This window comes from Pseudonaja textilis, chromosome 3 (genome assembly GCF_049901715.1).
Source record: "Pseudonaja textilis isolate UNSWEBS1 chromosome 3, rPseTex1.2, whole genome shotgun sequence".
NCBI lineage: Eukaryota > Metazoa > Chordata > Lepidosauria > Squamata > Elapidae > Pseudonaja > Pseudonaja textilis.
Window position 1 is genome coordinate 162855000 of NC_141992.1, and position 26860 is coordinate 162881859.

General features: G+C 39.4%; 1 protein-coding gene across 2 annotated transcripts in view; it reads right to left on the bottom strand.

The window, feature by feature from the left end:
* TOX (thymocyte selection associated high mobility group box) overlaps positions 1 to 26860 on the bottom strand; it is a 215380-nt gene that overhangs the window by 20121 nt on the left and 168399 nt on the right. For both annotated transcript variants that reach the window (XM_026706175.2, XM_087931273.1), the window contains exon 5: positions 21848 to 22078. In XM_026706175.2, coding sequence (XP_026561960.1) covers positions 21848 to 22078 — 231 coding nt within the window. The remainder of the gene's footprint in view (positions 1 to 21847; positions 22079 to 26860) is intronic.

Below are 26860 nucleotides of genomic sequence, written 5' to 3' on the forward strand. Positions count from 1 at the left end.
ATAAGAAAAGGCTGGATATCTTCTAAACAAGTATCCATATTAAGATATCTATGTATATATCATGATACAGAAGATAATGGGCCAAAAACTTAAATTGAAATCAAACAAAATCTTGTTTTATCTCATTTATCTCTTTAATATCTTCAACAAGAACAACAACAACAACAAAATTGAATTCAGACTGATCCTGATGTCACCTACATTCTATATCAGATTGTGCTTTTGTGGGAGACAAGGGAGTAGAAGGAGATGGGCAGGAATTCATATTGGTAGATGGTTGGTGATTCCCAGCGAAGTTTTATCCAGAGCCTGTTGAAGGTCTGAGTGTAACAGAATGCAGGGTAGTTATTTTGATTTTCATAGGGATGAGATTGAGGGTGAAGATGCTTGGATGTGCTCTGTGGCCTGGTAGAGGGGGTATAGGAATTAGAAGTGAAACACACTGTATTCCAATGACTTTTCTCCTTTTCCTATAATCAGAGATAGCTGGTATTGTCAGGGAAGAAGGAACTGAGTCAGAGATCCATAACTGAGGAATGATTTAAGATTCAATCCTGAAGATCATTCAGAAAGTTGCAGCAGGTCCAGAATGCAGCAGCATGTGCAATTATGAACATGCCATTATATAGACATGTAACACCTCTGCTGTGTGGGTTTAAGATTTTCGTCCTATCCTAGTCTGACTGCTGCCATCCCATTCTGTTCCAAGGAAAATTAAAATAACAAAATATTTTTAAATTATAGAAAATACTGGATTCTCTCTCATACTTGATACTTACCTACATGGAGTATTAATATTTTTAATCAGTTGAAAGATAATGAGGTGGAAACTGGGCTAAGAGAAGGAAGTAATGCTAGATTTATCTGAAAGGAAGTTAAGTCCCAAAAGACTTTGTAGAAAAACCTAATTTGTTTCTATGATATTATTTTTAGTGCAGCTGAAATGATCCTTCCCCTCTAAATTATTTGCAAATATATTGTTTGACAATTTGTATACTTATCTAATCAGTCATACTGAAATTCTGTTAGTACATTTGTAACATATAAAAACATTGATTTTTGTTATGGCCCCGATTCCAAATCCTATGCTGTCAGAGGAAGAGGACCTAGAAGATGAGGAGGAGGAGGAACTGTGATTACCGTTGACTAAACGCCATCACGGTGCGGAATAGCTACCCTTTGCTGCTTATTCTGGAGTTGGAGAGGTTGAGGGAGGCCACTATCTTCACCAAGCTCGATCTTTGAGGGGCTTACAACCTGGTGCAGATGCGAGAGGGGGATGAATGGAAGATGGCATTTGACACCCGACACAGCCATTTTGAGTACACTGTGATGCCGTTTGGGTTGATCAACACCCCCGCAGTCTTCCAGCACGTGATGAATGACGTGTTTTGGGATATGTTAGATCAGTTCGTGGTGGTATACCTGAACGATATTCTGATCTATTCCGGGTCCAGGGACAGCCACCTTCAACACATTCGTCTGGTCTTGCAATGCCTTCGGGAGTACCAACTTCATGCGAAGCTGGAGAAATGTCTCTTCTTCCAGACTTCAATAGAGTTCCTTGGGCACATCATCTCTCCCGAAGGCATCGCCATGGACCCGCACAAGGTGGAGGCCTTATGTAGTTGAGAACCCCCTGGTGGCGTAAAGAACGTTCAACACCTATTGGGTTTGCTAATTATTACTGGACCTTCATCCCGGGTTTTGCCAAGCTGACAGGTCCAATAACCCAGCTCCTTCAAAAGAAGGTCCTGATCCAGTGCCCCCCCCCGCAGCAACAGGCTTTTGAGGTCCTCAAGAATGCCTTCATCGCAGAACCCATCCTGATGCACCCTGATCCGCATCATTCTTTTGTGGTGGAGACCAACGCATCCAACGTGGCTATTGGGGCAGTGCTGTTGCAAGCCCCGGTGGATAGCGCCACTCTTTTTCCCTGCGCTTATTATTCCTGGAAACTCACTCCTTCTGAACACAACTACACCACCTGGGAAAAAGAGTTACTCGCTATCAAGGCTGTGTTTGAGGCTTGGTGACATCATCTCGAGGGGGCCGACACAAGGTGGAGGTCCAGAAGGACTATCGGAATTTAGAACACTTATCAATGGTTGAAAGTTGAACCAGCAGCAGATCCAGTGGTCATTGTTATTTGCCCGGTTCAACTTTTCTGTGACCTATATCCCCAGTGGTCATGATCGGAGGGTGGATGCCCTGTCCTGCAAACCTGAGTACCTTTTCCCCAAGGACCTCCTTCCTCCACGGACAGTGCTGCCAGCAGAATCCTTGGCCGCAGTCCAGGAACCGGTGGACTTGTGGATTCAGGTGCGAGAGGCGCAGCGCCCAGATGCTTGGTCGCAGCAGAGGATGGGGGAAATTGGACCCGAGTCCCCATGGACTTCCCATGGAGGGTTTACTCAAGCATCAGGGCTGGTTGTACATACCTACAGGGCCGCTTCGAGCCCTTATTATGACTCAGTGTCATGACAACCCTGTAGCCGGCCATTTTGGTTTTTTTAAGACCCTCCATCTTGTAAAGTGGACTTTTTGGTGGCCTTGAGTATGGCATGATGTCCATACCTATGTTACGTGCTGTGTACCATGCAGGCAAGCGAAAACCATGAGGAGGCACCTCCTGGTCTCCTCCAACCTCTGCCAACTCCAGAAAGACCATGGGGAGCGATTTCCATGGACTTCTTGACTCATTTACCACTGTCCTCTGGATTTACAACTGTGCTGGTGGTGGTCGACATGTTGACAAAAATGGCCCATTTCATTCTGTGTCGTAAATTGCCAAAGGCCCCGTACAACTGCCTGTTTGTTCTTGCAGCACGTTTTTCGTCTCCATGGTCTGCCAGACAGGGTAGTTTCTGACCGCAATGTACAATTTACAGCCCAATTTTGGAAAAGCCTGATGACCATGTTACAGGTGCAGGTGTGCTTGTCATCAGCACACCATCCAGAGACTGATGGGGAGACAGAGAAGGTCATCGGCATTCTCGAGCAATACTTGCGTTGTTTTGTAAACCAACAGCAGAACAACTGGGCTAATTATCTCCCTCTGGGGAGATTCAGCAACTCCCAGCACACCTCCACCCAAATGACACCATTTTATGCTAATGTGGGGTACCATCCGCGGTTCTTCCCTTTGACACTATTAGATTCCCATTACTGAGACCCAGGAATTCCTTTCGGAACTTCACTCAGTTCAGCAGTTAGTTTGGCAGCAACTGATACAGGCCAAGGAAAATTACAAGTGGTTTGCAGATCTCTCTCGACGGGCAACACCTCCACTGGCTGTAGGAGACCGTGTGTGGTTATCTACAAAACATCTTCAGGTTGACCGCCTGATAAAGAAGCTGGACCATTGGTTTATTGGCCCATTTCCCATCGAGGCGGTCATCAACCCTGTGGCCTATCGACTGACTCTACCGTGCTCCATGCGAATTCATCCAGTCTTCTACCATTCCCTTTTGGTCCCTGACGCCCCTTTGTGTTATCTCCAACGTCCCACAACTGTTGATCCATCACCTGTGCCCGGTGAAGATGGCGCAATAGAAGGCAAGGTGGCCAGCATTAGGGATTCCCGCTGGCTGAAAGAGCGGTTCCAGTATTTGATTGAGAGGCAGGGGGATGGGCCGGAGGCCCTCTCCAGGGTGGATGCTTCCACAATCCATACCCCGGACCTTATACAGATGTTCCATGACCATTTCCCCTTGTGACCACATCCTGACTGTCAGACTTGGGGGAAGGCCCCTGCGGTGGGGGATAGTGTTGTGGCCCCAATTCCCGAGCCTATGCTGTCAGAGGAAGAGGACCTGGAAGATGAGGAGGAACAACTGGGAATGCCTTCCTCCCCAGGACCTTCCTTTCTGGCAATGCCTTCCTCCCCAGGACCTTCCTCCCTGGTAATGCCTCAGATTCCATCAGACAACCGAGAGGAACAGCCTGAGATTAATCAGGAGGAAGGAATATCAGAGCAGCCCCTGACAGGGAGTAAAGAGGAAGAGTGTTGGCTCGATCCTAAGCAGAGTTGTAGGGAGAAATGTGAGCAACAACGTAGGTGCCGTGGGAGGGTCAGAGAATGAGCTGAGTCATTGAGCCACACCCCACAGGGGATAAAAGTGGGTGTGTTTTCTCCTGAAACTTTGTACGGGACAAAGTTTAACCTTACTTCAGATTTTCTTTGTGGACTGCCTTGTGATTTTCTGTGAGTAAAATTTTATTTGCTATCAGTTCGGACTTGGCAGGCAGGACGTGGTGGAATGCCACGAATATTATCAGTTCCAAAAAATTAACTCTGTGAAGTCCGAGCCAGCTTGCCTGCCTGTGTTTGTGTGTGTGTGTACTCTTTCATCTTTTCAGAAAGAGGAAAGGTGAGACAGAACACATTTTATGTGTTATATATAAAAATTTAAGGGACGGGGTGTCTCAGTGGCTAAGATGCTGAGCTTGTTGATCAGAAAGGTTGGCAATTCAGTGGTTTGAATCCCTAGCACCGCAGAATGGAGTGAGCTCCTGTTACTTGTCCCAGCTTCTGCCAACCTAGCAGTTCGAAAGCATGTAAAAGTGCAAGTAGAAAAATAGGGACCACTTTGGAAGATAGGCAACAGCGTTCCATGCGCCTTCGGCGTTTTGTCATGCCAGCCACATGACCACGGAAACGTCTTTGGACAGCACTGGCTCTTTGGCTTTGTAACGAAGATGAGCACCACCCCTAAAGCCGAAACAACTAGCATGTATGTGCAAGGGGAACCTTTACCGTTATATAAATATTTGAATTTTTTTTCTCCTGTATCACATAATGTCTAGTATCAATAAGAAACCATCTGCAAAAAATTTTTCTAGATCGTTCATTTCAGGTTCTTCATCTGAAACATAGGAGAAATAAAGTATAACTATAGAGATCTACTTAGATCTTTGACATTATGTCAGACTTCCTTCCTTGACATTGCAGAAGATATACACAATATCTAAAACAACAATGCTACGTTATAAACAAAAACATGCACAATCAAATAACTAAAACTAGTAAAGAGAGGAGAAAGGTAACTAATCTTATCAAATAAAAGCTTCAATTCTGTAAATTTTCACATACACATATCAATGACATCAATTTAAACTCTAAATGTTGGACAAAAGCCTCTGGTTTCAAAATTTTCCTGAATTCAATACAGGGAGGAGAGTAGTTGATTTTGACCAGGAAGATTTTCTAGACAAGAGGCACAGCCTGGTAGCTTTGCTCTTGCTCATTTCTTGGAAGTAGGAAATTACTACCTGTTTCTCCAAAGATAACTGCTTAATCAGATGGTTCTAATTGGAGTTTGTTATTTTTATAATTGCTAGGAGAACATGAGGCATGCTGATCTTCTATGGGTCTACTGAAACTCTGACAGCTGACTAAAATGACAAAACTTTCTTTTACTTGATAAATATCATATCTGACATATATTTGATCTCAATATAAAGATGTTATAAAGTAAATAAATATGGATTGTATGACATGGGTTATATGAATATATGACATATTTCTGTTTAGTAAATGCATTTATTTCCTATTTTTATATCTTTGTAAAACAAGGGAAAATAAAAAAAAGAAAATAATTTTCTATGGCTACATGAAAGGAAAATGTGGTGTATTTAACTTTATACTGGATATCATAAAAATATGTTCTTTGTGATTCACAAATCTTGGAGCAAGGCCCAACAAATTCACAGAAAATTGTAAACAGTTCAAAACATATTTAGTATTTTAAAGTATTATGAAGCTGTTGTTTGATAAAGAAAAAGGTATTATAAGTACAAACATTGGTTGTGTGCTCAAAAGATTTACATTTCCTAAAGCATAAGACATATTGTGAGTATCATCCACTGATACCGAATAAGCTGCAGCATTTATCTAGTGGGTTTATGAACACCAGTGAGGAGTAAATGATTTGATTTTGTGGGCTCAGAGGATTTGTCAGCTGCCTCAGAAGTATAATTCTAGCTCTTCATATCCCTGCTGCTTCTAATTTAGCAGGACAGGCTCATAATTGAAGCAAATTAACTATTTACACTTGCCACTTCTACCAGGCGAAAGAGGATGTATCAGCGGGAAAGACTGAGTGGGAAATTAAATCCTTCCCACTTGTGTCAGATCTGCCCTTATATAAACACATTAACAGTAATTTCATGAGGCGTCAAACATAGGAATAAATACTGAGGGATAAAATAATGAGGTGTTGCTATTGAGCTGAACTGTTGCAGCTAATATTCCTGAGAACAAATTATGCAGCCCTGAAAGAAAGCATATGGTACAGCATTCGAACCATTCTCTGGAGTGTCTTATCCGATGATAACAAATCTTTCCTGAGGTACATAACCCTGCCTTCCTGCTACCTTAACCAAGGACATGGATTAAATAAACATGCACATTCAAATTCACATGTACTGGGATCAGCTAGTTCTAGCTGTGACTCAGCCAAGATTGATGTTGTTACAGATGTGAACTTTGTGCAGCAAATTTTGTGTGGGCATGGAATTCCATTTTCAAGAAAACTACCTGATGTACTGAACTCTGTGTGATATCAAAGTCATTCACAATAACATAAACAAGGACAATTTGTTTCTAAGTTGTTTTTGCTATTATATCTGCACTGGGTCTTCAGTTACGAACTTAAGTTTCATTTAATAAATTTACATCTGATTCTAATTTTCTTTTTTAAAAAAAGTTTACAGCTACAAAAAGTAGAAAGAATCTATCAAACCACCTTTCAAAATATAGGGTAATAGGGCATTTTTTTTAATTAAAGAAAGCTTTACCTTTAAATCAGGGGTGGGATTCAAATTTTTTAACAACTGGTTCTATCTGTGTGTCTTAATTTGTGGGTGTGGCTTGGTGGTCATGTGACTGGCTGGGCATGGCTTGCTGGCTGGGCGTGGCTTTCTGGTCACATGTGGCATGGTTTGGTTGGTAGTCACATGACCAGCTGGTTGTGGCTTGGTCATGTGACCGGGTGGGTGTGGCCATGTGGCTGGCAAATCAAATTACAAGTGGTCCTTGCTTAATGGCCGGTTGCTTAGCAAGAGTTCTAATTTATGATTGATTTCCCCAGAGCTACTTGACCTGTTTTGGGAGTTTTGGCAGCCATGCAATCTCTCTCTCTCTCTCTTCCTTCTAGCCCTGCTGGAGCAGCGGATTGGGCTAGAAGATGACCTCCGAGATCCCTTGCAGGCCAGCTGTAAATTGCTGTGCTGTTTCAGAGTCTTCTGAAGCCAGGGTTTCTGTCCTCCCTTTCTCTCCTTTTTTTTCTCCCTCCCTCCCTCACTCCTTCCATGTATCTGTCCATATATCTCATTCACTTCCTTCCTTCCTCCCTCCCTCCCTCCCTTCCTTCCTTTCCTTTTTCTTCCTTCCATCCCCCTTTTTCTTTGTCTATCCCTTTTCTTCCTTTCTCTCCCTTTTTTTCTTTCCCCTTTCTTTCTTTTCTTTCTTGTCTCTTCCTTCTCTCTGTCTCTCTCTCTCTCTTTCTCTCTCCCTCCCTTTCCCATTCACTTTCTCTTCCCTCCCCCTCTTTCTTTTCTCTCTTTCCCTCTTTCTTTTTTCTCTCTATCTCTCTTTCCTCTCTCTCTATCCCTTCTCTAATCTATCTAGCCTAGCCTAATCTGTCAAAGGCCTGGGCTAATCCTACATGCCACCCGCTCTCTCTTCACCAGTCACACATGTCACCTCGTTCCCCCTTTCAGAGGCCCTATGTTAGGAATGATAGTCACCTAACAGTTGGGTTGGCAATATATAAACCAGGATAGTCATTTAATACTATTGTATCTTTAAGAGAATGTTGTAATTGTGATTGGCTGAGGTTCCCTCAATGGCCATAAGATGGAGCCAGAAACCTGGTTTGTTCTCTTTTGCATTTTCCTATTGCCTTTTGCTTGATTGTTGTTCTGCTGGAATTGCTATGAGTCTTGCAAACTGTTAGCAAACTCCATTTACTGAACTTTGTTTATGATACTGGACTTCGTTTTTGGATTATCCCTGGACTGATTGTATTGAATACTACCTGCTTTAACTGTGTATGATTTGGACTGTTTGTTGGACTTTGTTTACTCATTTACAGGAAGTAAAACCTACATTTTATCATTCTGTGTATCTGTATGCTGGTTGTGTGTTATTCCTCACCATTCTCACTACGTTTCCCTGAGTGCAGTCATTCTCCTAAAGGGGAATACCTCAACACTGGTTATGGGCCCAGGCCACACCAGGCTCAGATAACTGAGAGTTAGTGTGAATACACAGTACCGTATACAGACAGCTGTTTACTGTTTAATTGTGGGTTACTGTCCTGGTAAAGATGGCATAAGACCCGTCACCAAGTCTATCACTGATAACCCGGCTGGATGGAACAAACTATGTTTCCTGGTCTATGAAGTGTAGTCTACTTCTGCGTAGGGAAGAGTTATGGGCTGCAGTTCAGGATTCACCGGATGTAAATGCTTGGGATCCAAATAATTAGGACGATACCAAAAAGTTAGCTGACTTTAAACAGAACAACAAACAAGCTCTTTGTATAATTAGACTAACACTGAGTGATCAGCAGCTAGTCCATATTCATGGAGAAGAGTCTGCTGCTAGGTGTTGGGAGAATTTGAAGAGGGTTTATGTTCATGACAGTGTAGGTGCACACATACATCTTACACATAAACTGTTTAGAGCATGTCTTAGGAAAGGTGGAGATATGTTAGCTCATTTGAACTTTATGAAAAGAATTTTTCAAGAGCTAAATGAAAGGGAACTGATTTTTTCAGAGCTGTATCAGGTTTACATCATTCTTTCCTCATTGCGTGAAAGTTATGATGATTACGTATCTTCACTGGAAATCCTGACCAGAAATGAACTGACATTGACTGACATAACCGGACGATTGTTATAAGAGGCAAGAAGAAGGCTGGATAGAGACCAACTAAGAGAGAAACAACCACAAGAAGAGGATTTGTTTTCAACTGCCTATACCATTAGGAAATGTTTTTCTTGTGTGGCTAGGGGACATAAAGCTAGATTCTGTAAGAAGGGAAAATGACAGAATACTGGTAATCACCAGAGGGCTAAGAAGAATGTTAATTTAGCTATGTCTAGCAATTCAACTGTAAACCATGATTAGTGGGTAGTTGATAGTGGAGCATCGCAGTGCATTATTAGAAATAGAGAGAGGTTTGTAAAGATGTCCACGAGTAAACAAAATGTATCATTGGCAAATGAATGGAAGATGAAAGCATCTGGTGAAGGTACTGCACATTGTTCATGTGCAAATGAGCATTTATCTATGTTATATGTACCTAAACTGAAATTTAATTTGTTATCAGTAAGGGCTTTAGTTAATATTGGTTATGTAATAACCTTTAGGAGAGATAACTGTATAATAGAGAAAGAGGATAAAAGTGTTACTGCTACTTTAGAGAATGATTTATATGTTATACATGATGACCAGTTGCAGATGGATAACTCAGTTTATAACAATGTTAAGCCACCTGACGAATGTATATATTTACTGCATAGACGTCTGGGGCACATTAATTTCAAAATGCTGAAACAAACTGTCAAATTGTCAGAGGGAGTAAAATTAAAACCCTGTAGCAAGTACTTAAACTGTAATTGCATGTAACCAGGAGAAAAGCAAGGTTACTCCAGCAAACAGACTGAATGTGTTTAAGACCAAAGATCCTTTAGAGGTTGTGTTTACTGACATAATCGGTCCTAAGAAACCTAGTTTGGAAGGTGCCTGCTATGTTTTAAGTATAATAGACCATTACTCATGGTATGGTTTTTGCTATCTAATGAAAACAAAACAGAAACGTTCCAACATTTCTTTAACTGGCTAAGATTTGCAGAAAGGAAAATGAAACATAGAGTAATTACTTTAGTTACAGATAACGGGACTGAGTTTATTAATAATAGATTCCAAATGATGTTGAAATTGGCTGGTATCGAGCATAAGCATTCTGCACCTTACAGGCCACAACATAACTCGTTTATAGAACGAAGAGGGCAAATGTTACAAGCCATGGCTCGCACTATATTATCTTCAGATTCAGATTTGCTTGAAACATTGTGAGGTGAAGCCATAATGTGAAGCAACCATGTGTTAAACAATGTGAAGAACACAACAACTGGTGAATTGCCATTCACTCGTTGGCATGGCAGAAAGCCAAATTTAAGTTATCTAAACACATTTGGAGCTCCAGCATGGGTTCATATTCCCTCACAAATAAGACTGAAAGGGCAACATAGAGCTAGGAAATTCTTTGTCATAGGTTACGAGGCCAACCAGAATCATTTAGATTCTGGGCTCCAGGCACAGCTAATATTTACTGTAGCACTAGTGCTAAATTTCTTGAGCACATTGGGTGGAATAAACTAGAACAGGAATCTAACAATGATGTTGTTATTGACACCCAAGTAGTCCCTAATGATGAGATAGTTAAACCATCAATAGCCATTAAAAAGGAAAAACAGGCACAGGAGGAGGTAGGAGAACAGGAGCAGGTGGAACAGGAGAGTCCACCAGTAAGTCCTGACTTGCCTAGACGTTCAACCTGTGTAACATGACCATCAGATAGATATCAGACTAGTATAGCATGCCAAGTAAATATAGTAAATATACTGAACTGAAACTGTATCCTGCTAAGGATCAGGCTGCTTGGCAGGAAGCAATGGATTAGGAACTGAAATCCTTACGAAGTTTGGAGGTATATGAAAATGTCAGGTTACCACCAGGTGAGCATGCCATAGGGTGTAAGTGGATGACTGTTACCCATAAAGCCAGGTTAGAAGCACAAGGGTTCAATCAGTCAGCCAACAACTACGACAAGTATTAATGTGGGCAGCTAAAAATAAATACATAATAAACCATTTAGATGCTGAGACAGCATATCAGCATGCACCATTGCAACATACTATATATTTAAAGAAGCCTTTGGGGGTAAAAACTGATCGCTGGAGATTAAAAAAGAGACTATATGGCTTGAAGCAATCAGGCTATGAATGGAACCAATGCATAGTGAAGGAATTAACAAAGATAGGTTTTGTAGCTGGCATGGCTGATCCATGTTTATTCAAAAAAGAAAGTTATGGTGTAATTTCATTGTTGCTATTGTTCACTGATGACATAGCATTAATCACTAAACCTGAGCAAGAAACTACTGGGATTATTTCAAGAAATTTAAAATAAAACATTTAAGTGAGATTAAATAGTATCTTGGTTCAAAAATAGATAAAACTAGGGGAGGCTACAAAATCTCACAGGGAGATAAAATTAACCAGTTACTGAAGAACTTTAAAATGGAACTTTGTAAGCCAGCTAAGACAGCAATGAGCCAGGAGTTTAGCCCAGTGATGTGCAAAGTCCTGCTTTTGATAAAGACATTTATCAATCATTAATTGGTAGTTTATCCTAATTGGTCTAGGCCAGATACAGCATATAGTGTCAACCAATTAGCCAGGTTTAAAGTTGAGCCTACTGAAAGGCACTGGCAAGCTGCTAAGCATGTGTTGAGATATCTTAAACGAACGATGCATTATACATTAAATTGGGAGCCTAAGGATGAACTAAGTTTAACTGCATATGCCGATGCAAGTTTCACTACAGATGTACCTACACGTAAATCAACGTCAGGTACTGTGGTGTTATTAGGAAAGGTGTTAATTGGACCGCGGTCTATTCGACAAAAACATCTAAGCTTATCAACAATGGAGGCTGAGTTCTCATGTTTGTCTCTATTATGTACGGACTTAGTATGTTATAAACAATTAATGGTAGACATGGGAAGTAATGTAAAGGAACCTATTGTTGTATATGAAGACAACCAATCAGCAATTCAGATGGCTTCCAATCTCACTGTAAAGACAAGATCAAAACACACCGATCTACGATATCTGAATGTGAGACAATGTGTTCAAAGTAAAATTATTAAACGGGAGTACTGCATGTCAGAGAATAACCTTGCAGATCATTTTTCGAAAGGCCAAGGCACTGAAAAACGTAAGTCTTGCTGTGAGGCATATGAACTTAAACTGTAAGGTTTTATATATTGTCCTACCCAAAGGGAAGAATGTTAGGAATGATAGTCACCTAACAGTTGGGTTGGCAATATATAAACCAGGATAGTCATTTAATACTGTTATATGTTTAAGAGAATGTTGTAACTGTGATTGGCTGAGGTTCCTCCAATGGCCATAAGATGGAGCCAGAAACCTGGTTTGTTCTCTTTTGCATTTCCCTATTGCCTTTTGCCTGATTGTCGTTCTGCTGGAATTGCTGTGAGTCTTGCAAACTGTTAGCAAACTCCGTTTACTGAACTTTGTTTATGATACTGGACTTTGTTTTTGGATTATCCCTGGACTGATTGTATTGAATACTACCTGCTTTAACCATGTATGATTTGGACTGTTTGTTGGACTTTGTTTACCCGTTTACAGGAAGTAAAACCTACATTTTACTATTCAGTGTATCTGTATGCTGCTGGTTGTGTGTTATTCCTCACCACTCTCACTACGTTTCCCTGAGTGTACTCATTCTCCTAAAGGGGAATACCTCAACACCCTGGCCCTTAATCTCCCTGTTTTCTCCCCCATGACCACCTCTTTCATCGTCCCACGGCCATGACTACCTTCCTCCCGTGGCTGGCTGCCAGGGAAGGCAAGCCAGGGCTTTGTCACTGGGCTCCTCACCAGCCCACATCGCCCTTGTCAAGAAATGCTTGCAGCTGCCACTTGTTTTTTTCTATGCAGCTGGACTCCAGATGCAATGAAAAAAGACACAGCAGCTGCAGGCTTTTTGCAGTGAAAATTACCGACCTCCGTTTTTGCTTGCTCCACTTCTCCAACATGCCACTGCGGCTGCGTTCTAGGTGCCTGTCACACAGGTTCATCCCATTGAGCCCGCTGCACCGGTGGGACTTGGCAAAGCAAGTCTGAGTGGACCGATGCAGCAGTCAATGGGGTGAGCCAGAATGGCCAGTGCCTAGAATGCGGCACCTAGAATTTTTGCTGCAATAACCTCCAGATGCCGGGGGGAAGGGGACACCACAAAACTTGGCTGGGTGTCAGAAGGCAGCTCCTTTTTATGGTGTGAGAAAGCAGAAAGAGAGCAGTGGGGGTAGCAGCTGGAGCATGCCGCTCATTTTGTTTATTTCATCCTCAGGGAAAAGGCAGAAATTGAGCAGTGGGCTTGTGATTTTGAAGGTCCTGCAGCAGCCACTTCTTTGCTGGCTAGAACCAAGCCGGGAGCAGCAGCTGGAGGATTCTCCAGCCAGCAAAGAGGTGGCAGTTGGAGGGGGGATGGGGACATCATGAGACTCGGCCAGGAGTCAGAAGACAGCTCCTGTACCCTGCCTGTCCCTTTTTGGTCCCTCCTTCTGCATCAAAGTACCTTAAAGGGAGAGGCTGGGGTGGCTGCCTTCCGAGCAGCAGTGGAGCAAAGTGAAGGGAGGCAGAAAAGTTCACCCAAGTCTTCTCCTTCTTCTTGGGCATACACAGAGCGATGCACCTCATGGTGCCACAGGGACTCGCCCATACATTGTCTCCTTTCCGGACTTCACGTGTGTACATGTGAGATCCCGGGACCTTCTGCTAGGAGACGGCATGTGGGCTATCAGCTCTGTTCCAGCTGGGAAAGAGGCAGCAGCTGGGATTCACCGCCCTGTTCTTTGCACCAGGGTACACCTCACTGCCTGCTGCGCCTGAGTGGAGATGCGAGCTGGTGGGGAGTCCAGCAGCTCTTAGCCCTGGCTTGCCTTCTCTGGCAGACAAAAGGGCCCAAGCGGCATAGTATCGTGCTCGCTGGTCGCCACCCCCATCCCCACCAAGCAGCTGCAAAGAATCCAGGCAGGACCCAACTGGTGACAGGTCAGCCCTGGCTTGTCTTCCTCTCAGCCACCAGCAAGGCAGGCAAGTGGGATGGGGGGAAAGCTTGCTAGGCAACGAGTGCAGCATTGAGCCCCGGTGCTGGTGGCTAAGCAAGACAGGCAAGTGGAAGGAAGCTTGCTTGCAGGCAAGTGCTAAGGGTGGCAGTGGCATGGCGGTGGCAGCCTAGGCCAGCCTGGGAGTCAGGACTCAGCCGGGGCTTGTGGAGGCAGTGATGGCAAGGGCGAGGGCAATGGTGGCATGGCAATGGTGGCCTAGGCCAGCCCAGGAGTTAGGACTCAACTGGAGTTGGCGGCAGCAGTGGCATGTAGGTGACTGGGGCTTGCAGAGCCTCACTCACCTTGAAAGATCAGATGGTGGAAGGCTGGCTGGCGGCTGCTGCTGCTGGAAGTGATGGCAGCGGGCGGGAAAATGTGGGAAGTGATGCAGCGCACCTGTGCTATAAGGAGTGACTGGGCAGTGCGGGCATGGGGGAGAATGCCAACAGTGATTGTCGCACATGCGCAATAAGGAGTGACTGGGCAGGAGCAGGCGGAAAAGGGCAGGGCTAGCCAGGGGACCATTTTACCAGTTTCCGAAGGACCAGGAATCGTAACAACTGGGCTTCCAGTTTGAGCTTCGGTGACAGACCGAAATCTATGATCATGTGCAGTTTCAATTTGTGCTTGCCACTGGAGCACCCCGAGCTGGCTGGTTTTGGGACTAAGCCACCCCATAGAGGTGGTGAAGGCGGGGAGACTGCCAGCAGGATCCAGGAGAGTCACATCTCTTCTCCCCAGCTGGCCATTACTCCCTTTCCCGAAGGCGGTTGCAGCAGTGGTCAGAAATGGCCACCTCAAAGAAGAACTCGACCAGAAAAGAATATGCAAGATAAGAAGAGAAAGTTTTGGCTGACCGGGTCAAACTGAAAAGCAACAATACAAGGTACCCTGGAATTTGAATTATAAAGAACATTGTTTCCAAAGAAGACTTCAAAGCGGCGAATGAGAGAGGGAAGGGAAAGGATTTGGTTTTTTTTCTTTTCTTCCCTATATTGACAACTAAGAGATTTAAGCAAGAAACAGGCAAAAATCCATTTTGACATTAACAGGTATTTAAGCTGAAAATAAAATGTCAAAGGGATAATAAAGATTTCTGGATTCTCAAAAACTTTTAAAAAAAGGAAAAAAAAACAAAAGGGTGGGATCTGGAAAAATGGAGACCACCTGGAAGTGAAAGGAATTAACAGTGAAACTTTAACAAGATTCCTAAAAGATAAATTTTAACTGAAACTTTGCAACAAGATAAGAGAACCCAGGAAGAGAAAGTGGAAAAAAGAAGCAAGAAGTAACAGCTTTGGATTATTTGGATTACTTGGTGATTTTTGGATTTTGGGCTATTGGATCTAAAGGACTAAAATTAATTGGATGGTTGTTTAAATTTTTTTAAAATGGTATCACAAGAATTGAGAATGGAACTTAAAAAACAGAAAGAAGATGCACAAGAAAGAAGAGGTACTTTTGGCTTCGTATTTCAATTTTTAGAAATGGAGATGCTGAACTATGAGAAACAAGAAATGCCTGTAGAACAAGAAGGGCAGGATAAAAAGGAAGCCATCTTCAATGACCAAGTATTTCTATGTGGGGAAAAGAAAGGAAAGGGGGGAAAGAGAGTGGAAAATTTAAGATCTGAAAAAACAACCCCCAAAAAGAATAGTTTGAAAAGTAATTGCAACATTAGGAAGAAAGAAAAGAGAGGATTACAGAGGAGAGAATTAGAATTAGAGAGAGAAGGGGTCAAAAAGGGAAGGGAGAAGAAGAGGGGGAAGAGGGAAAGGAAAAGAAATTATAAACGACAGAAACAGGACGTAGAGAAACAGGGAAAATGTACAAGGATTAAGGGTATACGCCTATTTAGAAAACACAGAGATAATGGGTGAAAATTGAATTGAAAGGGGGATTCTGCAACGGTCCATAAGATAGTATTGTTATATTAGAAATAGAAATGAACTTTGAAAATATGAAACAAGTGTGATTAAAATGATAGATAAAATACTCATTGTAATGGAATGGAATGTTTAATAAATAAATGAAATAAAAAGAATGAGAGAATGAAATTAGGAAAGGAGTGGAACATTTTAATTATTATAAATGTGTTATAAAAATTTAAGTGAAGAGGAATATGAAAGAAACATGAAAAAATTATGGAAATATTATAAGTGTTCCTAGAAATATGATACCCTATTGAAAAGAAATGTTAAAGATGTCAAAGATTATAACTAACATTAATGATAGAGCTGAATTGGAATAGAAAAAGTATTTTATTTATTATTGTTATATATATATTTTCTCTTTAAGAACTTTGCGTATTTTAAGAATGTACCAAGCAGAATTCGACTGGAAGTTATGTGTAATATTGAATGTTATAATTGTAAAGGCATAAACTGAAGTTTAAATAAGAGTTGAATGGATAAAAATTAAAAGATACAAAGGTGTTATACTCCAATTAATAACTACAGGGAAAAAATTTGTTTAATGAGAAAAGAAAATATGAAATTGAAACAGGACAGAAAAAAGTATAAATATAATGAATAGAAAGGTATTGAAACTTAGAAAAAGATATATATAATTGAATTTAGAAAAGAATGAGATAATTAAAAGCAAGGTTGAGAAAACTAAGGGAAGGGAAAAATTATTGAGAAAATGTTAAAATAGTAGTAAGATATGGATGAATATGAAATTGAATTTGTGTCTGTATGGAGAAGTGATAAACCAGGACCACGGTATTCTAAAAAAAAGAAATTTTACTTGTATTATGTTTTGTGAAAACCCAAATAATTTTTTTTTATATAAAAATGGAATCGTAACAACTGGTTCGAACCAGTAGAATCCCACCCCTGCTTTAAATCTTAAGTAATCTTATGTGTCCAGTTCTTCTGGCATAATGAAAAAGCATATCCAGGGTAAAAAAAAACCCTAAAGAAAATGTGTTAGAAACAATTGAGTGTAAAAGGGCCTACTATGAAGACAGAGCAAGAAGAAACAAAAAACAAAAAAAGAGCAAAATTGCACAAGGTCAATAACCCTTAGTTTCTATGAAAAAAATATTCAAAGCCTCACATGAATATAAATATAGGATTAAAGGGGAAACCAAAGGCCCTATATAAATTTGTATATTTTCAGAAATGAAAGGTGGGATGCACAGTAGATCCCAACAACATTCCACTTAAATATATGCAAGAAACAATCCATGCTGATCACCCACAAATGCAATCTCATCACACTGTTCATACTGACACCTGCCTACCAGTCAAACATGGTAGATCTACTATATACGATTTCCACATATAAACACTGTTATCTATTATTGGTTACCTCCAATAAGGATTTATATGGTCATTTACTTCCTTCTAGCCAGCCTTCTAGGTCTATTTTTGGTTCCATCCTACATAATTTTAATTTGGAAAGTCAGAATTGGCATAATAAAGGAAAAAAGAGAGGAAAAGGCTGAGTATTTTTTATATAGCCTGAAACAAACTTTTAACATACTAGAATATAAAATGTTTACATTTTACAGAAATAATCCTATATGTAAGCATAAATAATACATTTAGCTCATCATCTCACTTTAAGCAATAAAAACTACTGTGCGTGGATACGTGTGTGATGTATATACTGATTTTATACACACACACACAAAATCAGTAGAAGAAACAAATTCCTCAATACATCCTTTTGCAACTTTGCTAAATCAATCTAAGTATTCTTAATTTACTAGCAAATAATAATAATGGCTAAACAGAATAATTTATCTGGCAGATCCTCAAGGTTGCTTGGTTTAAATTAATGGAGAATTGATCATTGTTTGAATTTTACTTTAAGGTTTGAATCATATGAAAAGATGTAGCAAATGTTTATGTTTGCTTTATTGCACGTTCTTTAATGCATTACACATTGGTTTCTCTATAGTTTAGAACAGAAACTGTCAAACTGTAGTGATTAACATAGATTTCCTTTAATAATCGGCATAGTAGTGAAATAAACACAGCTGGAAAATGAGAAACCCTTGGATGTTTTCATCAATTAGCATAAACATATCTGGCAAACACTTGAAAGAACTGTCTGCAATGATTTGTGCGTAAATTCTAAAAAACAAGAGGCAAATTAATTCATACTTAGAATGGGTATCAGGACACTGCATATGATGGGTGAAGTGAAGGTAGCAACAGTAAAAAGTAGAGATCCTAGCTTACACAGAATGCAGTGAGTTGCTTAGGGTAAAACTGGACTTTGGTTGCATTTATGCTATGTTGGCCAAAATAAGCCCCCAACTGATCAGTACTTTCTTTATGCTGCAATGTAATGTAATACATTACTATTGTAATATTAATAAGTAATAACCTAGTTTATAGTTTCTCCTACTAAAAAGCATTCTATAGAAGACTTCATTGCTGAAAACCATGCATTCTAATAGAATTAATGAGCTCCACAAAATAAGGAATTTTTAATAGTATGTAAGCAGAAAGAAAAAAGGCACAAAGACCAAAGGAGAGCAAAGAGAATCTGACATAAAAAGTGATTTTTTTTAAAAAAAAGAAACATCGTCATAAATTTTGAAAGAAATAAAAAATGATTTGAGAAAAGTGTAAAGAAGATAAAGCAAGATGCTTTCAGCAGTGAGAATAAAAATAAAAGCAATGAAATGCAAAGAAACTGAAGTGAATGAATACTGGAAGGAGTGTTCTAAGGCAGGGGTCGCCAACCTTTTGGACCTCAGGGACCATCAAACTCATAATTTTAGATCCCAGGGATCACTAACCGGTTCCGTAGGTGTGGCCTAATTTGTGGGTGTGGCTTGGTCATGCGACTGGCTGGGCATGGCTTGTATGTAAATATTATAAATATTTATATAAATATTGAATTTTTTATTAAAAAGAGCAACTTTTACCCAAAATCAGGCAGAGCAGGCAGATTGAGTTGCTCACAGGATAACAGATTCATTCAGAGATCTATCTATCTGCCATTGGCTAGCTCAGTCTGTCACATAAAATTTGCTTGCAAGCAAACTCATAAAATTAGCTAGCAAGCAAACTCACAAAATTAGCTCACAACACACCATGCATGTAAATATTGATTTTTTTTATAAAAAGAGCAACTTTTACCCAAAATCAGGCAAAGCAGGAAGATTGACTTGCTCACAGAATCATTCAGTGATCTATCTATCAGCCATCAGCTAGCTCAATCTCTCAAATTTGCTTGTTGTGAGTCTGTACTGGATCTGCTTGCAAGCAAACCTTCAGTCCTAAGGGGGGTTTGGCTGTGCTGAGCCAAAGATCTAAAGACTAGCTAGAAAGCAAGAAATACAACCATTTCCTGCTTCCTAGCTAATCTAAATCTCCTGGCACAGCAGAACAGATGATGGTCGGAAAAAGGAAAAATAACAATTTAGCAGGCAAGTTTACTGGGTAAGGAGTGAGTGGGCGGGGAGGGTTCCCGCGGGCCATGTGGGCAGTGCAGCCTTGTGTTTCCACGCAGCTTGGATTAATTGCTTTGTAGGGGTGCTCTGGGGGTGAGATTTCTCTGCGGCCCTCCAAAATTTTCTCATGGCCCACCAGTTGGCAACCACTGTTCTAAGGCATGCAACGTGCTGATAGAAAAGCAGTACAGCAATTGCAAAGAATTAATTGATAATGGCTGTGTTTAAGAGTATGCTACTGCCCACTTTGTTACATGAGAATGAGGACTGGATAAATAAAAAAAAATGTCATAGTAGAATTCCATGGGAATAAGGTACCTAAAGTATGCATGAGGGGAAAAATATGATCAAAAATTAATGGGTGCTGAGTGAATGCAGAACTGTGGTGGCACAGTTGTCAGAATACAGTATTGCAGGCTGACTCTGCTCACTGCTAGAAGTTTGATCCTGAGTGGTTCAAGGTTGGCTTAGTCTTCCATCCTTTCGAGGTCAACAAAAAACCAAGAAAGATGCTAATTCTTTATTATTTGATATGTAAATTATATTTAGAAGAAGCAATAATTTTACAGGAGTTAAACTGAACCCTATTATATTTTCACTATTTTGACCATGTTACTAATGAAGAATGTGCTGTAAAAGAGTTTCTCCTCCAAATTACATAACATTGTCACATGCAGGAGACTCCAACTTGTAGGTCTTGTACTCTGCATGGAGAATAATCAAATTCCCAAGATAGCAATGAGTTCCCAATGCCAAATGACCAAGAGGATGCCCTTGAAATACATGGCTAAGAATGTTCATAGATGACTTCAAGACTTTAAACATCACATGGGAAGATGCTGATCTACATGCCCAAAGCTGAAAATACTAGATATCCCTTGCTGCACATGAGGAACTAATGCTAAAGCTAAAATGCTAAACTGAATCCAAAATGTTTTCTGAAAGCTTTTCTAGGAAAACCCTATTTTCCTTTCAATTAGCTAACAATGCAACTTCCTCAATGACAGTTTCAAGCCTGTAATTGAAAAAATGCTGTCAGAGGCATTTGCCTAACAATATTTGTGATAAATTTGTCCACATGCTGGTGCCATTTGGTTAATTCATTCTTATTATAGCAATGAAGTGCAGATCACTCACATGGCTCTTTAATTGTTCTGTAGATGTAATTAATTTTCATTGCATTAACACCATTCATTTTGATATTTTTCTTTTTTTAACACTCATTTTTTGGTTTTACAAAACGTATCTATTTCAAAACAGAATTGTCCTGATTTTTTAAAAACCAAAGCAATGATAAAAACTCAGTTATCTGATAAAACTGTTTTCTTAACCTAACAATCAAGTAGGTGAAAAATTATAATGTGATTTGTTCACATTCAGGGCTAAATTATTGTATTATTAAGCAAACTCATTTACAAAACACAATCTAACTGATATATATATCGAGTCATTACAACTATTAGAAAATCTCAAAATATTATGATTATTCTCAGGCACTATAGACAGAAAAAAGCACTAATTAAATCAAGGTGAAATTGTTTTAATTATTACTTTACCGTTAGTACTGAAGTTATATTTGGTAGAAATGAAAGAAATATTAGAATGGGATTTACAAGGATAGCCTCAAAATGAAAAGTAGGAAACCTTCATCCATGTATGTTTTATTAAAATGTATGCATATAAAGCATTAATATGCAAAAGGGGAAGAGTAACCAGTAATCATATTCAATTGGAATTGCAAAAAAACTATTAGAAAACATCTGAAAAATATATCTTTAACAGGCCACTGATATTAAGTACTATGGAATTTAAATGTAAAGTCATAGAAAAGAGTACTGAAAACCAATGCTACTTTTGACATGGACCTATGTTAATTTTCAAAACACCAACAAGTGTAAGCATATAATAAAAATATATACAGACTCAATCTGCTCAACATTCTGTTTCCACAGTGAATCAAATGTACATAGGTTATCTATGCAAGGATAATTTGAAGCTCCAGAAGCTGTGGGTGCTCCAAAACGAGGCTTTTAAGAAGAGACTGGATAACCATTTGTCTGAAGCCATACAGAGTATCCTGCTTGAGTAGGGAATAGGATTAGAAGGTCCCCAACTGTTATTCTGTTTTTTCTGATAGGAGTATGATATCATCCTGTTCCTGTATTGAATGGAATGCAGCTTTGACTCAACAAGGTCAATTTTGAAAAATTTGGATGCCTGTCATATTCACAATTTTCAAAAAATAGTTATCTCCAAATCAAGCATTCCAATTCACAAGAAAATTCTTAGACCATCTAGTAACATATAATACATGCATATGTGATCCCCCCCCCACTTCTTTAACCCTAGCCTGAAGATAATAAGTCAATACATCTAATGAGAAATTTGGTTCTTGGATATATGGGTATAACGAGAACTTGTTTTAATGATAAAAATGTTCTAAAAATAAAAGGTAAATGAATTGATAATTTCAAAAACTGCACAACATTTTACCTGTTTTTGCTCTTCTCCCAAGCCATCCCACATAGATGCTACAATTTTAGAAACTTCGCCAAAAGTAGCATTTGGATTTTGGCCCTTAATAGCTGCTTGAGTGTCTCGGAAAAATAATGCATAGGCAGAAACAGGTTTTTGTGGCTCATTAGGATCCTTCTTTTTCTTCTTCTTGGGAGTTTTGGGTTTCTTTCCCATGTCAGAGGCAGGTCTTTTTTCTCCCCCATTGATCTACCCAAAAAGAAAAGAAGAAGAAAAAAAAACATTACAAAACAAACTATTGCAATTATTACTGAAAACCAAACTAAATTTCTGTTCTTCCATCCATATGAATTTAGACATTTTAGCTTAAATCTTTAGTTTAATTACAGACCTTGTATAATCCAAATTATTAACCTCTTATTTATTTCATTTATAAAATTCATTTATAAAATTATATAATATAACAATATTATACATTACAGTTTGTTTTCATTCTAGCTAAACTGTAGCTTAGCTTTTATTTTTAAAAAATCTTTTCAAGCCTTACTACAAATGGCATGATATCATTTTGAACTCTTTCATTAATATGATGATCAGTTTCAATATATGCAGCTTAGGGTTGCTTTTCCAAAACATCTTAAGTAAATCAAAAGATCCAATAGCCCAAGAAGAAAGAACAGGAGTCATCTACAACATCCAATGTGAGGACTGAATCAGCTATTATATAGGAAAAGGTAGAAAACTTGCAGAGTACATCCATGAATGCTAACCAGAAGTACGATGATAAAAACCATTTAATTTCACAACACTTGGACTTTAGATTTTTGTCTGGACAGATTGGATATCTTGTCTGTATTCAAGTATGGATCTGCTATATATTGCTAAGGAACTGCAGTGTCATTACGCAGTAGTAATGTAGTTCTATAAAACTACATTACTATGCAGTAGATTGTAGTTTCTACACAACAGAGTGCTCAAGCTGGTAGCTGTAAGCAACAACCAGTAGCGTTCTTTTCTGTTATTGTGACTTGTCTTTTAATAAGTGCCCTCTAGAAATGGATTTGGCTCAATTGATTTGCCTATTGATCTTGTTCATTATGTGCTTGGCTTATATCCATCAGTTGGTACATATCTGTCAAGTAGGCCAGAACAAATATGGTTGTAGTATAGAGCCTGGATATTTAGTGGTATGTACTAGATGGGAACTGGAAGCACCTAGATATGCATGAGATAGATATGTTTTCTGTGCAATGTGAAGTTTGTATGTCTATTGTGTAGTTTTTCTGTGACATCAAGCAAGTGGCTAAGGCTGATGATGGGACAGAAGTTGCTGAATTTTTAGAGATTAATGAATCTTTTTCATGATGATAAAAATGTCATCAATGTATCTCAAGTACAAGAGAGATTTCAGAGGCAAAAGTTGAGAAATTACTATTCTAGGTCAACCATGAAGATGTTGGCAACCTTATGTCATTGGTAACCATAATGTAGCTTTGGATGAATGCAAAATTATATAGTTTAGGGAGAAGTTTAGGTTGCTATGCTGGCTTCAGTGGTTACCTCAAAGGTACTTTTTCAAGAGGCAACTGGACTTTCTTGTTTTTCTTTGAAGACGTTTTGCTTCTCATCTAAAAAGCTTCTTCAGCTCTGACTGGATGGTAGAGAATGGAAGGATCTATATTCCTTGCAGACAGATGCCATTTGCATTCTTTAAGGGCATTTGGAGGTTTATTTGTGCTGTTAGGGTCATCTAAGTAATGCAAATGGGTGCGGAGCCTTCTTGGAACTGTTAAAAGGACCTTGTTGTAGACTGGAAATGGATGTTGTCATAACCTTCCCCCTCTATCCAAGTTTGACATAGATGGTCTCTTTGACCCCTCTGTCAAACCAGCAATCGTCTCTGTCCAAAATGTGGACTTTGCTGTCTTCAAAAGAGTGGCCTTTAAGTGCAGATGGACTGCTGAATCTTGTCCTGATGAGTTTTTTCTCTATATTGTGCCATGTATTTATGAAGTTTCGTTTCCCCAATGTTCAGATCTGCATATGTCTCACTGCATTCTACTGCATATAACATGTTGCCCAGTTTGTGTCTGGGCATTTTATTCTTGAGGTGGACAAGCTTCTGCCTTTGTATACTCTTGCGTTTGAAGTGTGCACGTATGTTGTATTGGCTGAAGATCCCCCTGAGCTTTTCTGATATTCCTGCAATGTATGGAATGACAACATTGCTTCATTTATTGTTTTCTTCTCTTTCTGTAGGCTTCAATATTAAGGCTTCTGTCTTCTTTAATGTGTACTTCACAGGAAGACTAGACTATTTTCCTTAACATCTTCCTGTGTGAATTTCCATTCCATTCCTCACCATCCAGTAAGAGCTGAAGAAGCTTCTTGGATGAGAAGTGAAATGTCTTCAAAGAAAAACAAGAAAACAGCTGCCTCTTTAAAAAGCACCTTGGGGACAACTATGACCTGGATGTCTGAGAATCTTCACAGACTTCAGTGGTTATGTTCCTGTTGGCTCAAAGTCCAAATTTTGGAGAGATGTTTATAGTCCATCAGCATCCAGCTACCATCCAACTTAGGGAGGCTTTATTGTTTCTTATACACCTGTGAGTGCTAGTAGCATAAGGTCTAAATACAGAATCCATAAAAGCTAAATTGCTGCTGTGATGGTTACAATGTTTGAGTCAATGGGATGATCAGGTATGTATACTTTTTGAAAACAAGGTACAAAATGCTTATGAAGGATCATGTGATATTTTTCTACAGATATAGTCTTGTATGTCTTCTGGAAAGTGCATTTACTAGTTATTTTCATTAAATTGCTGAGGTTCTGAGGACATAATATAGTTTTGGAGAACTCTTTCCTCGAATAATCCATCTGATTCATAATGACAATTGCCCTTTCTGTGTCAGTTTATTTAATTATCATATTGCTGATGCTCTTGAGACCTTGGATGATGTCTCATTCTGCCCTGCAGACATTGTTGAATAAGAATACCTTTTTTATTGATGACTATGATTTCAGTTTGTTGGCAACATTATTCAGTGTAGAAATCCAATTCAGTGTTAAATTTGTAGTTTTGTGTTGTCCTTGGATGAGTTAGCTTGATGATAGCTATATGTCTAAATTTTATTTCTTCTACTAAAGCTACTTAAGTGTCAAGCAAGTAAAAAATACTATATAGCCCCCACAGAGTTTATATTTTGTGGGGGTTTAGTGGAGCAAAAGAATAAGTCTCATGCAAAAATTGGAGTGTTTTTACTGGCTGACTGAGGGACTGGTAAGTTTATAATGCTGTGGGAAGTCTCTGACACCCTCGTGTTATATTGAGTGAAGCTTACACAAATGTGAAACAATTTATTTTCTTTTTCTTCAAGAAGGTGAGATTTATAGAATAAGACTGTTGTCAGGTCCTGGTGAAGTCTTTACGCTGTTGGAGTTACAGGGTAGAGATGGTGTGGGAGAGTAATTTTTTCTTGCTGTAAAGGATTCTGGTTAGTTGGCTTATGACTCTCTTGAGAAAATATAGAATAATCTTTGGCTACAGTCTATGCAATATATGGCCCTTACAGGATTCTTTCCTTTGTCCTTAGAAATGATGTCATACTGTGTTGCACTTTTAAAAGAAGGAGTCTGTTTCTATGCTGGTATGGTAATTAACATAATCTTTCCATGAGATAAGTTAAGACAAGTCTATATGCTGCCAATATTTTAAAGAACTTTACGCTTTCCTTTAGCTTATGGATGAAATAATAAACAGGTAATCCTTGACTTAGAATCAGTTATTTAACAACTGGTTGGCATTACAATAGCCTTAGAAAAGGTGCTTTAAGATTTCCAACTGTCATAAAATGATCTGCTAATGTCCTGGAGTCACATGACCACATTTTGGACACTTGGCAACTAGTTTACATTTTCCTCTGGCTCACATTTGTAACATCCCATAGTTATGTGACCATGATTTGCAACATTTTTTGCCAGTTTCTGGCAAACACCTATTTGGAAGAATGGATTTGGTTGGAGCAGAAGACACTCCAAAGTATAAGACGCACCTAGCTTTTGAGGCAGAAAACAAGGGGAAAAAAAATCTGCTTCTGTCTCCCAGCAATTTGCCTCTTTGCAGCAAACAACCTGGACAACTTCAGCGCAGCCTGATTAGCACAAGCAGCTGATTGTGAGTTGAATCAGCCTCCAACAATCAGCTGTTTCAAGCTGCAGGAATTGACATAGTCTATCGCGCGCCCCATTTTCAGCCTCCATATCCCATTTTTGGCCTTTTTGTTCCCTGTTTTCGGCCTCAGCACACCCCATTTCCTGCCTGTTCCAATCTCCGCTGCCCAGAACAGACCAGGTTGTTTGCTGCAAATTGCTGGGAGGCAGAGGCCGAAGGGTGGGGGGCCGATGGGTGGGTGGGTGGGGCTTTGGCAATATTGGCTGTATAAGACACATGAAAAAGTGCATCTTATAACACAAAAAATACGGTAAGTTACTTAACAACCACTATAAAGCTGTTGTAAATTTGGATCCATAAACACGGTCTGGTCATAAACATGAATGCCTCAATTTATGAGCATTATGAGTTACCACAAAATTACAATTTCAATAGAACTACCTGTATTCTGGAACTTGGGACTGAAAGAGGAATGAGGCTACAGGGCTGGGTTTTTTTTTTAAGGCTGCCCCGGTTTTCATCAAGATGAATATGAGCAGTGGTACATATGGAATTAGAAGTAGAAAAAATATTTCTGTTCTTAAAGTGCATCCACATTGTCAGTAGAATATTAGATGAAGGGTTAATAATGGATCACCTATTTTAAAAATTCTGCATTTAAAATAAAAGAGTATTAAAAGTACTTAAAAGTGACCCTGTCACATTTGTCTCCATTATAATATATGAAGATAATCTTCACATAAAATTATAGTACAAATGTATTTGTTTTATTTATTTATTCTGAGGAGTATTTATTTATTTATCTCAGTTTATATGCTATGCCAGGCTTCACACTGAATAGCATTTATGCAAACAG